This window comes from Myzus persicae, unplaced genomic scaffold (genome assembly GCF_001856785.1).
Source record: "Myzus persicae strain clone G006 unplaced genomic scaffold, MPER_G0061.0, whole genome shotgun sequence".
NCBI classification, from domain to species: domain Eukaryota; kingdom Metazoa; phylum Arthropoda; class Insecta; order Hemiptera; family Aphididae; genus Myzus; species Myzus persicae.
Genome location: NW_019101675.1, coordinates 176,813 through 188,246, shown reverse-complemented (window position 1 = coordinate 188,246; position 11,434 = coordinate 176,813). Strand labels below are relative to the sequence as shown.

The following is an 11,434-nucleotide window of genomic DNA, read 5'->3' as shown; positions in this document are numbered from 1 at the left end:
AAATGGCCCAAATTACAATAATGCTGGCACTATAATTTTATTTGGTTGAAAAAATATATAATACTATATTATACTCATAATGTATATAAGCTATTTAATATATTGTATAATATATATAAAATGTATGTCCATATGACAAATCAGAATTTTATAAATTTTATATAAATATAATACTAAAAAAATTAAAGTAGATCGAAAGAAAAAATAAAGGAAAACTAGCTAGGAATACGTTTAAATAGTGGAAAAATGTATCATTCCATATAACTCTAATCAAACTTGGGAATGTTTAATAAGAAATAGGGTTTTTAATATTCAATAAATAATAGGTTGGAAATAAATCTCTTGACATGTTACATCATAGTGAATACTAATAATTTGATAATATTTATTTTCGCTCTAATTTATTATGATAATTTGTTTTTATTAAATAATTTCATAAAACTAATCAAATGGAAATATATTTTAAACTTTAGAGTTTAGAGTTATTATTTTTAATTAGATGGTATACTCTATTTAATTATATAAATAAGTCCAACATTTTTCCCATTTTCCATTTTTCATATTGTATTGAAATAAAATCATACTAATTATAGAACAAAATCAAAAATACATAAAAAAAAAAGTAAAATAGTAAAAAAAATAAATTTCAAGATTTTAATTTTAAAAATACACACAAATTCATAGATGATATTTAATGGACAGTAACTATTTGAAAAAAATGAAAATGAATTATTTAATTAAAAGAAACCTAAATAATAGACTTTTTAAGATTCAAAATAAATATATTGAAATGGCGCCTGTTATCACTATCACATTATCTTTATTTTTTGTTTAAAGTAAATTGAATTAATTTTATAAATAAGGAGAATAAAATATCATTCATCAATCAATGCTTATATCAAAAAAAAATTATATTGCAATAATACTATTTAGGTATTTTATTTTATATTTATAAAATTAAATTAAATATTTCATACATGTACAAAATGTATATAACTATGGATTCATTTTTTATGGTGTTTTTATTTTCCAGGATTCCTCTTGTATTCGATTAAAGCAGTCTGCTAGGAATGTAAACTGTATATTACATAAAAAGTACATAAAAAATCAAATATGATACAACAATAATATAAATAGTACAATTTTGTTTTTAATTACATTAAATAAAATACTCACATAAGGAGTGTGTAATTTAACACATTTAGGGCTTTTTTCTTCACGTTGAAACTGAAAACTAAATAATCCATTAGTCTCATCAACCTCCCAACATTTGATAGTTTTCCATGTGAATTCAACAATTTGATTCTGTAACATCAAATATATTTGCTAGTATTAATTATTTCACTGTCCTATTTAATTTTGGAGCAGTTATAGAAGAAAATAACAATACTTTTGTTACCATCCATGTATATATACTATTTTTATAAAACTATAAACTTAGAAACAAAATACAGAAATCTATTAATAACAACTTACTCATTCAAACTACCAAGAACATACATTTAAATATTTTACTAAAATAAATAGCAATAAATTTAATTTACTAAAAACTGGATTTCTATGAATTGTTATGTATATATTTATACTGAAATGAATCTTCATAATCTCAACAATTTTTCAACTCATTCATTTTTTGATAAATTGAAAAATTAAAGTTTTTATGGCAAGCAAATGTATATTTTAAGATTAAATAATATTTATTGCATCACAATATGTTTTGGAAATACAACTCTATTTTTTTTTATTAATCTATAAATATTTACTAATTAAATTATTACTCATAATTCCTAATCATATTTTCCAAACATTTTTAGAGTACAAGATCGTTTTAATTTTATTATTTTAAAATCATAAACATCCAGTCTCTAGTAATCATTAGTCAATGAATATTACCTCAAGAGTACCATCTTCAGTACATGCTATAAGTCTGAGACCTAAATAACCAACTGCTGCCATCACATGACCAGTCTTTCGAGAGTCACACGGACAATGTGGAAATATTACTTCACCATAACCAGGTAATTCTTTAGCCATTTTTAAATACTATAAAAACAATTTTTTTTTAATACTATACTTATTACTTAATTTTTCACATTCAAATAATAAAACTTTATAAATTGTTTCATACTATGGTTAAAAAAATAAAACAAAAAATATGATGAATAATTTACATCTAGTTTTTTGGAAGAATCTTGCAAAGCTTTTAGCTCATATAAACGGTCCCCCACAATGATATGATTACGATCAACTTCATCTATAGTACTCCAGAAAACAAATGTAGCAGCTAAATTATCTGATTCTATGAGACGAATTTCAACAGCAGGGTTAAATAGCCATCGCTTAATACATAAGCAACTAGCACTAGCTGTCCGGTAGTTTTGAACATAAAGTTGATGAGCTACTTCATTTGGTTGAATTTTCCTTTCTAATAAAATATAATGATATGATGTCATAAGTAAATAATGTATAGAATATAAATTTTAAATGTTTTAAAGTAATAACAAAAATATACTATCCCATAGTGTTAAAAATGTTAATACTTACCAAAATTATACTCAACAATTTCAAATAGATAAAAATATGCTGCTGTATTTTCAGCCATTTGTATTTTATCAATTACACTATTGTAAACACTATCAGCTGTTGCATTTTTTTTAGTTCTAATAACTACTATTTCACGGTCAGGTAATATTATTTTTAAATCCACTATGGAATCAATATTCTATAAACAAAATGAAATTAAAATATTAAAATATTAAGTACCTTTATTAAAGACTAATAGATTAATAAAATTACCTGTATGTTTCCAGAATCAGCTAGAAAATCTTGCATGATTTCACATTCGGCTATTACACGAACAGCGCATACCTTTTCCAAGTATAACTCTAAACCTCTTCTTCTCGAATCAAGTTGTTGTTCACTTAACCTATTTCAAAAAATCATTATTTTTTGTAAAAAATAAATTATTTTATTTAGAACTTACGTAAATGGCCACTTTCCCGGGATTTTAGGAAAACTATATCCGATAAACTCTCTTTTGAGGTTAGCATGTAGGTTGGCAAATTCACTGTATCGTTTTGAACACAAGTGACGACCAGCCATATATATATTGAACACCTAAATAGTAGTTGTATTTGTAAAAAAAAACCTCTATTCCTTTATTCACTATATTCCTATCTACAGTGGTTAAAATTAATATAAATAAAAGTTTAACACTTATGCATTATCTTAAAAGAAGAAAAATCCAACAAAGTTTTACTTTGTTATGAGATAAATTATTAAATAATGTGATCTTATGATAAATGAACTGTTTAGTGTAATTATGTATGTAAAAGATTACAATAAAAACTATGAAGAAAAAATAATTATAATACTTCATAATCACAACTATTTCATATATATTTAGGGAATTTAGAATATTAATAATTAATATACATATATTTTAAATATTTAGGTGAGTAAAATAGGTTGTTTTTAAAATTGTATTGTTTACTCAATAAAAAAATAATAATTCATTGTATTAAAAAAACGATGATAATATAATATCTCAATATGTTATTTGTGAACATCAAATATTTTATAAATCTGATAATTAATTCCACTTATTTGTATGCTTTAAATATTTTGGTATGACAATTAATTGATAATTACTCATTACAATAGATGTGATAATACCATTATAAAAACTAAAGTATAATAATTTCTTACCACATATTTATCTCCATCTTTATCAACTGTATGATAATCTGGTACAGAAATTGGTAATGATCTTTTATCACTGTAATCTATATAATTATATGTAGATTGATCTTCACTTGGTTCAAGTCTTTCAGCTTCCTAAAATAAAATAACAGGAATTCAGTGGATTCAGGAATGTTATGTGTATTCGAGTGATTCAAAAATTAACTAGAAATATTTTTTTTTAAGTTACATTTCTACCATTGAAAATATTGTTCTCTTGTTTCAAATTTTTTTTCAAAAAAAAAACACCTTCAAATTTATTTTTAAACTACCACTAGCCAATTGAATAATTATAACTATCGAAGTATTGATGAAAAAATGATAAAAACAGGTTCACCTATAAAATTGTACAACAATAACCAATAAGTGAATAAGTCATACTATAGTACTATATCTACCTATAAAATGATCACTAAATAATTTTTTGGACAATATTTATAAATTAACTTGTTGATGAACAAAAATATTATAAAATAAAAGTTGGATTTATTTTTCTTCGATCACTTTTAAGTATTTAAAAACATAGTGTTTACGGTACTTAATATTAATTGATTTTACATTTTTTTGCCCACGAAAGTCGGAATGTCATATCTACAATTGAAACAAAAAAGTGTGGCAACCACATCATTGCATTGTAAAAAGAATATATGACAATTATGACGCATAAAATATCACATATCCATAATCTATAACTTATGTTCTGATTAACAATTGTATATGTATAGTAAAGGATTAAGGATCTATTTTATTCAAATTCTAGTTTTAATTTATTATATTTTAAACATTTACTGATCTATACAACCAGGGCCGGATTAAGGTTTTTGCCGCCCATAGGCTGAAATAAATTTACCGCTTAATTTACATACTAATATCTCAAAGTAGTTTTTGGGTCACACCAAAAAAAAATTTGCCGCCCTAGGCTTTAGCCTACACAGCTTAAGCAGTAATACAGCCCTGTATACAACAATGTTTAACTCTGATAAATCCTATATATCTACATAATAAAGAACAAACTTTGACATCAATATTTTAAGAGTAAAATTAATGTTGGTGTATTTTTAAGATGATGTTATCCACTTATACCTGCATACATTTTTTCAGTCTTAATATGGACAACATATTTAAAAGTATGTATAGAAATATTGAATATTCCAACTCTATATTTAATTAAATTGATCTATTATCAAAATTGAAGATAAGACTATTATTTAGACCACCACAGATTTTTTATACTTCGAATATAAAGAGCATTTTAAAATTGTAAATTTTTGTAAAATTTAAAATGCTCAAAACTTGCATCACAATTGAAATATCAAAAAAAATCAAAGTGAAGCTCTGGATAATACTTTCCTTTAAACTTGATAATAGGTCAATTCACTCTAATGTTAAACATGAAATTAAAATGTAATGTTCTGAAAATAAAATTTGGTAGTTAAGCGTTAGTAAGAAAAAAACAGCGCAAGAAGGTATGTCCTCTTAATGTAATCAGGTCATAACTGATGATATTTGAAAAATTTAACCTTTAGTGTTTATCAAGTGTATACAACTTATCTAACATTGATTTATTTTTAATTTATGAATTGGAAATATTGTATTTCACAATTCTTCTATAACTCAATTTAGATGAAAAATGTCAAATTTAAGGAAAACTCTAGAATTCTAAATTACTATTTGTTATTGACCATTCGATTGACTCGATAATTTTCAAAATCTGCTCAGCATATGTTTTTGATCAACTATGATAATCTACTAAAAACATAAGATAATAAAAATATTAACATACTTGGGGTGTAACAGAAATTACAGTCAACGTCAACACATCACCGCCCGATTTGATCAGGTCTACAACTTGTTTGTGTGTTGATCCTTCGACATTCACATTGTTCCTAGAGATCAAACATGGTGTTATGAAGTTTTTAAGTTTTTTTTCACTACAAATTAACAGGGATGCACATCCCATGGATAATTGAATAGGCCCAAGACAAGAAGAAACACACAAATACACAAGCATGGGCCTTACACTTCAAGGATCCTGTCTCCTTTTCGAATCCCCGCGTCATAAGCCGCTCCTCCTTCGAGTACAGCACTGACGTGCTGCAGAGGAGCATAGAGTTGGCCATTTATACTCTTAAGTTGACCGCCCTCGCTAACCTGGCCACGAACGTTAAATCCAAAGCCGGTGACGCTCTTTGTTATCGTGACTTCACGGGGGCCCGCCGGTACTTTCGACGACATTGTCCATTAACACTCCATCACCTAAATGAGCAATAAAAACATGTGATCGTCGACGGCTAAAGTACGAAATTAGTGTTCATTTATTTTGAAAATCACTGATGGGTCAAGAATATTATCATCCGACATTTCGATAACACGGCCACTATCAATAATAATATCATTACAATATGAATAGTAAATATTACGACTCAGATTTCTCAACGAGAGAGACATCTACAATACAGATTAAAAACTGTTTTGAATATTCGTTTGTTAGCCTTATATATTTTTAAACGACGAGTATTAATACATTTTCAAGTTGGTCAAAACCACCTATATTATGAATATTAGTGATAAAAATATTGTACAATATTATAAAATACGGAAGCTTTACTACACGCAAAATATAAACATTATTAATTATAAAAATGGAGGGAAATTTGAAAATAACTGAACGGCAAAATAAACAGGTATTTAATGTAATGTTATGTTAAAATAATAAAATGTGTTATACATTTAATATGCCTACCAACTAATTGATAAATTTCAAATTGGTTTGTATTCAAATGTACATAATTTCAACCAATAATTAAATAGTGTTAAAATTTGTATAAAATTACATTTTTACATTACTGCAACTAATCAACAGGAAATATATTCAGTAGGTATAATAACTGCGAACAAATAAACAATATTATAATTTCACATTAATTTCAGAAATTTCAAAAATTTCAAAAATTCTCAAGGTGATAACAATTTAGGACTCAGCTGGACAACTAAATATAAAACTTTTGGGTACTAAGATTATTACTATATTGTAAAGATCCGTTATCTTAATTTAAAAAAAAATTTGGTATAAAAACTAACTTTAAATTAGTCTTATTTTTAAGAATCATCTAATTATATTATCTAGAGGACAACACGAGGATTGTTCCCACATCATATTACCCGTTATTCATTAATTAGATACATATTCTGCTTAAATGTTTTATTATTTTAAATTTATTAAAATGCTTAGTAAGTATAGTAGCCATTACAGATACACAACCGACATTTATAACAAAAAATGGCAACAGTTAAGTTCGTCACAGCTACGTCGTTTGCTGTGTCGTACGGCTTTTACCTTAATACTTTATTCTAATTGAATCGTATGTACTGTTTCATCAGGTGATCATTCAATTTATTTAAGATTAAGTAAAATGTCAATTACTTTAGTTTTATTGAGAATAATTCAAAAAAATAATAAAAGAGTATACATATATTGATATATTACATTTATATATATATTCAATTAGAATTGACTGACAAATTATAGTAGAAAATATCGAGTAATCGACACTTCCACAGATTCGACGCACTGCAGGCTAATTTTTTCTTTAACTTAAAAATCTGCCTTAAACTTTCATATTGCAATAATGCTTTGCTTTTATATATTATGGAATGATTATATTAAATTCCCTACTTTCTTAAAGATATTCATTAATATTTTTCTTGCAAGAAAAATAATATTATAAAATGTAATAATGTACATGTAATATAGGTAATCCATGTGTAAACGATGAACAATATATAGAATATACAAGATCACCAATCATTAAAAAAAAAAATTATAATCAATATGTAAATAGTATAATTAGTTATTTATAAAGAAAAATTAATAATGCAGTTCCTTCTTGAAATGTCTTTAAACAGGTAATATTTATTTTTTCCTTTATTGTTGTACAAACAATCTGTATCTCAGGGGTACAATAAGAGTATTAGCTAAAATACAAAAAATTATATACATGAATAAGCTTGATAAAAGCAGGCACCCAGTGATGACACTTTTAAGTGAGGTTATACATTAATTTATACATAATATATATATATTTTTTTAAAGTCAACATAACAGGTAATTTAAATACCTAAACTATGTATATTAATGAATAATGTTTTCCCCATTTCCATCTAGGGGCTTGCTTTAACCAATCAGATATTATGACGTATTTTTTTTATTACTTAAATATTGGCTCGACTATATCCTTAGATACCCATATTATATCGACCTAAATTTAACCAACCAAATAAGACAATTATCAACGTTGAATAAACGTAAGTATATTTATCATATCATAAACTTATTTTAGCGTAGTTTTTTATTTTATAACTTATTTATGACGTTATTTCCTATACCGCAGTTTAAAATAAAGTTAAGTACTTTAAGATTTAAATAAATAGGTGAATATGAATACTTTAAATCTCGGCCTCTAAGGATGTACATTCCGGGTACCCTCGGGGGAACCGGCCCTTAGAATTTTCAACTACATTTACTCACTATCACTGTAAATAATATGAGATTATAAATAATTTTTATCTTGCCCCGAGTGGGATTTTTTTTTTATCTTTTTTTTATCGATTTATTCTGCAGGACCCCGGCCTGTCTTCCAAATTAATGGATAATAGAAGATTTGTTTATTTAAGATGAATAACAACAAATCAGTTTAAGCATTCAGACTTCAACGGAATCTATCGACGTGATGGTTTTGAAATTTTTAACACGTGCCTGAGTGGAGAACGACCCACAAACCCGATCACCAGTTCGCATAAATCGTGGTAACTAGGTGGCGCCACGGTGTACGTGTTTTTGTATTCCAGTGGTAATATTTTATAATCTTAGTATTAGTATTGAAAATAAATATGTTTTACAATTATTTGTTTGGAGTATGAGATGACTAGATGAGCAATAATTAAGACTATAAAAGAATATCAATTATTAGATATTTCACATGGTGTGAACATGTGTACTTACATAGACGAATATTTTAAAGTTTGAAACCTATTTGAAATGCTTGTTTTTTTAAAAGATATACTTGATTGTATTAATTATTAGAATGGTTAAATATTTTTCTCTATAAATTAAGTTTATTCAATGATATTTCCAATTCCGTTAAACGTTTTATTTCGATTAAAGACACTTCCTATTTTATGTAGTTATTTTATGAATGTTTTTTGTTAATGAACCTAATACCAATATTTTTATAGAGATTGAATTTTAGCCTAAATTTTCTGTATTGTGCAAAAATTATTAGAAATCTCTATTCTATTGCGCTGTGACAACATAGGTACCTACTGTATTGATTTGAGTTTTAAATTAGTATTCATCATCTTATAATCTATAAATCATGGTTTGAATTATTGTTGTATTTATATACCTACGTAATATAATGTAAATTTAAAATACGAATATGGTTACGATGATATGTCATTATGTAATGATTTCTGTCGTCTTACTCATATTGTATTAGGTGGAAACAATTTTAGATGTGATTTTTGAGAGTAACGAGAAATTTATATCAATCTGCCTAATTTTCGCATCCTTTTCAAACATTTGAAAGGTACTTAAATCAAAATGAAACAGTGCATTCTGTAAATTTCTTCACACGCTTTTGATTTTTAAAAATTAAAACACTAGGTACACTAACTCTTTGTTGATCCAGTTTTATTGTACTTAACTAAAAAAAAGTGATTTTAACGAATTCTATAGTGATTATTAATGCAACTTGGTCGTTGCTAAGGGCAGTAAGAGGTGCTAAGCGTCTTCAAATATTTTGTTAGCACCCCAAATGAATTGATTAATTATGTACTTTTAAGTTATACTACTGAACATATTAGTTTGCAAAATGTAAGTAATAAAAAAACAGTTACAGACTGCTTAACACAATGACGATTTTCAAACTTATCACTGTTAAGTATTGAAAACGATTTAAAAAATCAATTCAAGACTGAAGATATTATTAATACATTTGCGACTGAAGACAAGACAAAAGCCTTAATACTAATAAGTAATTACTTTCTATTAATCTTTTATTTTATTACTTAATATTTTATTGATTATTATTATTATTATTACTATTTACTACTATTATTAAAAATATAGTGATTAAAGGAAGAATGTAATTTGGATCGTGAGATCATTGTATAATTTAAGTTAAGTCAAAATTTAAAGCCTATATAGTTGCGCATATGATAATGACATATTTATTTATATTTTTAAAAAAGCCCAATTAAGTGACATCTATATCTACATACTCAATGGCAAATCTATAGCTCGAATCAGATTTATTGTATTTTATAATCCAAACTAGTTTCGTCCATTGACCTCTAGAGTCTAGATAAACTAATTGCTGCGGCTCACGGTTATCTACAATTTTTGTGACATAAAATACATTTTTGGAAATATCGCTTTAATAAACTACATCATCCCCACCAGTTGCGTACTCAGTTTTTTTTAAATGGAGGCGATATGAATTTCTCACTATTCACAAACCACGTTATAATATATACATTCATTGCTTCATAATATATTTTATATGACAAAAATAAGCCAGGGGGGAATATGACACCCTCAACTCCAAAGTGAGCACGCCTCTGATTCTCACCAATTAGGTATATCTTCTTTAAACTCGACAGGTATAATTGAAAATTGTTGTAATTTTATGGGCATAGGCATTACAGACCAGACTCTGAGCCCAAATTAACGATCTAATAATATAATAATTCTAAATTCTAATATTATATTATAAGTAGTTTTATTTTTGTCAAGTTTCATGACTTATTACATTTTTTTCTTTAAATGTCAATCTCAGTAATTTTGTGAAGTATGGCATCTTGCCATTTACAATACCCTATTTTTATTTCTTTACATATATTATATTATAGTTTTTTTTAAATTTATATTGGCAATACATTTATTGAAGAAATGCCAAGTTTGTTTTAAGAGTTTCAATTATAAATTAAATCCATCAAAAATAAAATATTACTTAAATATTATTCAAGTATTCTTACCTTAGGAAGATTAATTATCTACCATTATTTTTATTATTAGCTTACATCGCTACATTATATTCGTAGTACATAATTAATATACTTTAAAAATCATAAGTATGTAAAATAACGATTTTCATTTTCGGCGTTATAATTTATAATATATAGGTAGAATAGAATAGATAAGTAGTTTAGTATAATGGATTGATAAGTAGTCGACTGCATAAACGATAGAGAGAAAATTTTTTTAGTGCATTAACACGGCTGTGAATTATTTAATGTATCTCAAAATTCAGAATCAAACAATACTATAGTTTGACTATACGTCTATACAGTAGACATATTTATGATTTACCGGCTACAGAAGTAGCCCAGTAGGTATAGACACAACTACGGCCTATGGATACTAAATTCTGAGGCCTATATTATGTAATGTTTGACTGTTATGAGTTAGACAAGATAGTTTGCTGTATAAATGTTGCTAATCAATACACAATATTACAATGACAATGATTTGTAAAAATATAAGTTACAAGATAATAAATATACTTATTATAGGTAGGTAAAGGAGGACAAAGGAGTACCATTGCCAAGGAAATTGCTTAGGAATTTGGGGGCAGTGGCATCATAGGTGCAATTTAAATTTTTCCTTCGAGGGGGGTTGAACAAATCATGT

At 26.0% G+C, this 11,434-nt stretch overlaps 1 protein-coding gene across 1 annotated transcript; it reads right to left on the bottom strand.

Annotated features, from left to right (window-relative positions):
* Nucleotides 1-931: 931 nt before the first annotated feature.
* Nucleotides 932-6,131, bottom strand: LOC111030088 (sorting nexin-27). The gene is made up of 10 exons (XM_022309429.1): nucleotides 5,762-6,131; nucleotides 5,525-5,627; nucleotides 3,709-3,837; nucleotides 2,984-3,117; nucleotides 2,797-2,926; nucleotides 2,545-2,722; nucleotides 2,172-2,425; nucleotides 1,894-2,043; nucleotides 1,177-1,305; nucleotides 932-1,077 (listed from the first exon to the last, which is right to left on the bottom strand). Exons 1-10 carry the CDS (start codon nucleotides 5,974-5,976, stop codon nucleotides 1,012-1,014), a joined length of 1,488 nt encoding a protein of 495 aa, XP_022165121.1. The 5' UTR covers nucleotides 5,977-6,131; the 3' UTR covers nucleotides 932-1,011.
* Between the last annotated feature and the right edge of the window lie 5,303 nt (nucleotides 6,132-11,434).

Excerpts from the sequence above, each read along its gene's own strand:
- LOC111030088 (XM_022309429.1), bottom strand. The coding sequence starts at position 5,976 with ATGTCGTCGAAAGTACCGGCGGGCCCCCGTGAAGTCACGATAACAAAG. Across the intron at positions 3,118-3,708 it reads AAGATGGAGATAAATATGTG|GTGTTCAATATATATATGGC; the intron begins GTAAGAAATTAT and ends ACTACTATTTAG. Across the intron at positions 2,927-2,983 it reads CCGGGAAAGTGGCCATTTAC|GTTAAGTGAACAACAACTTG; the intron begins GTAAGTTCTAAA and ends TTTTTGAAATAG.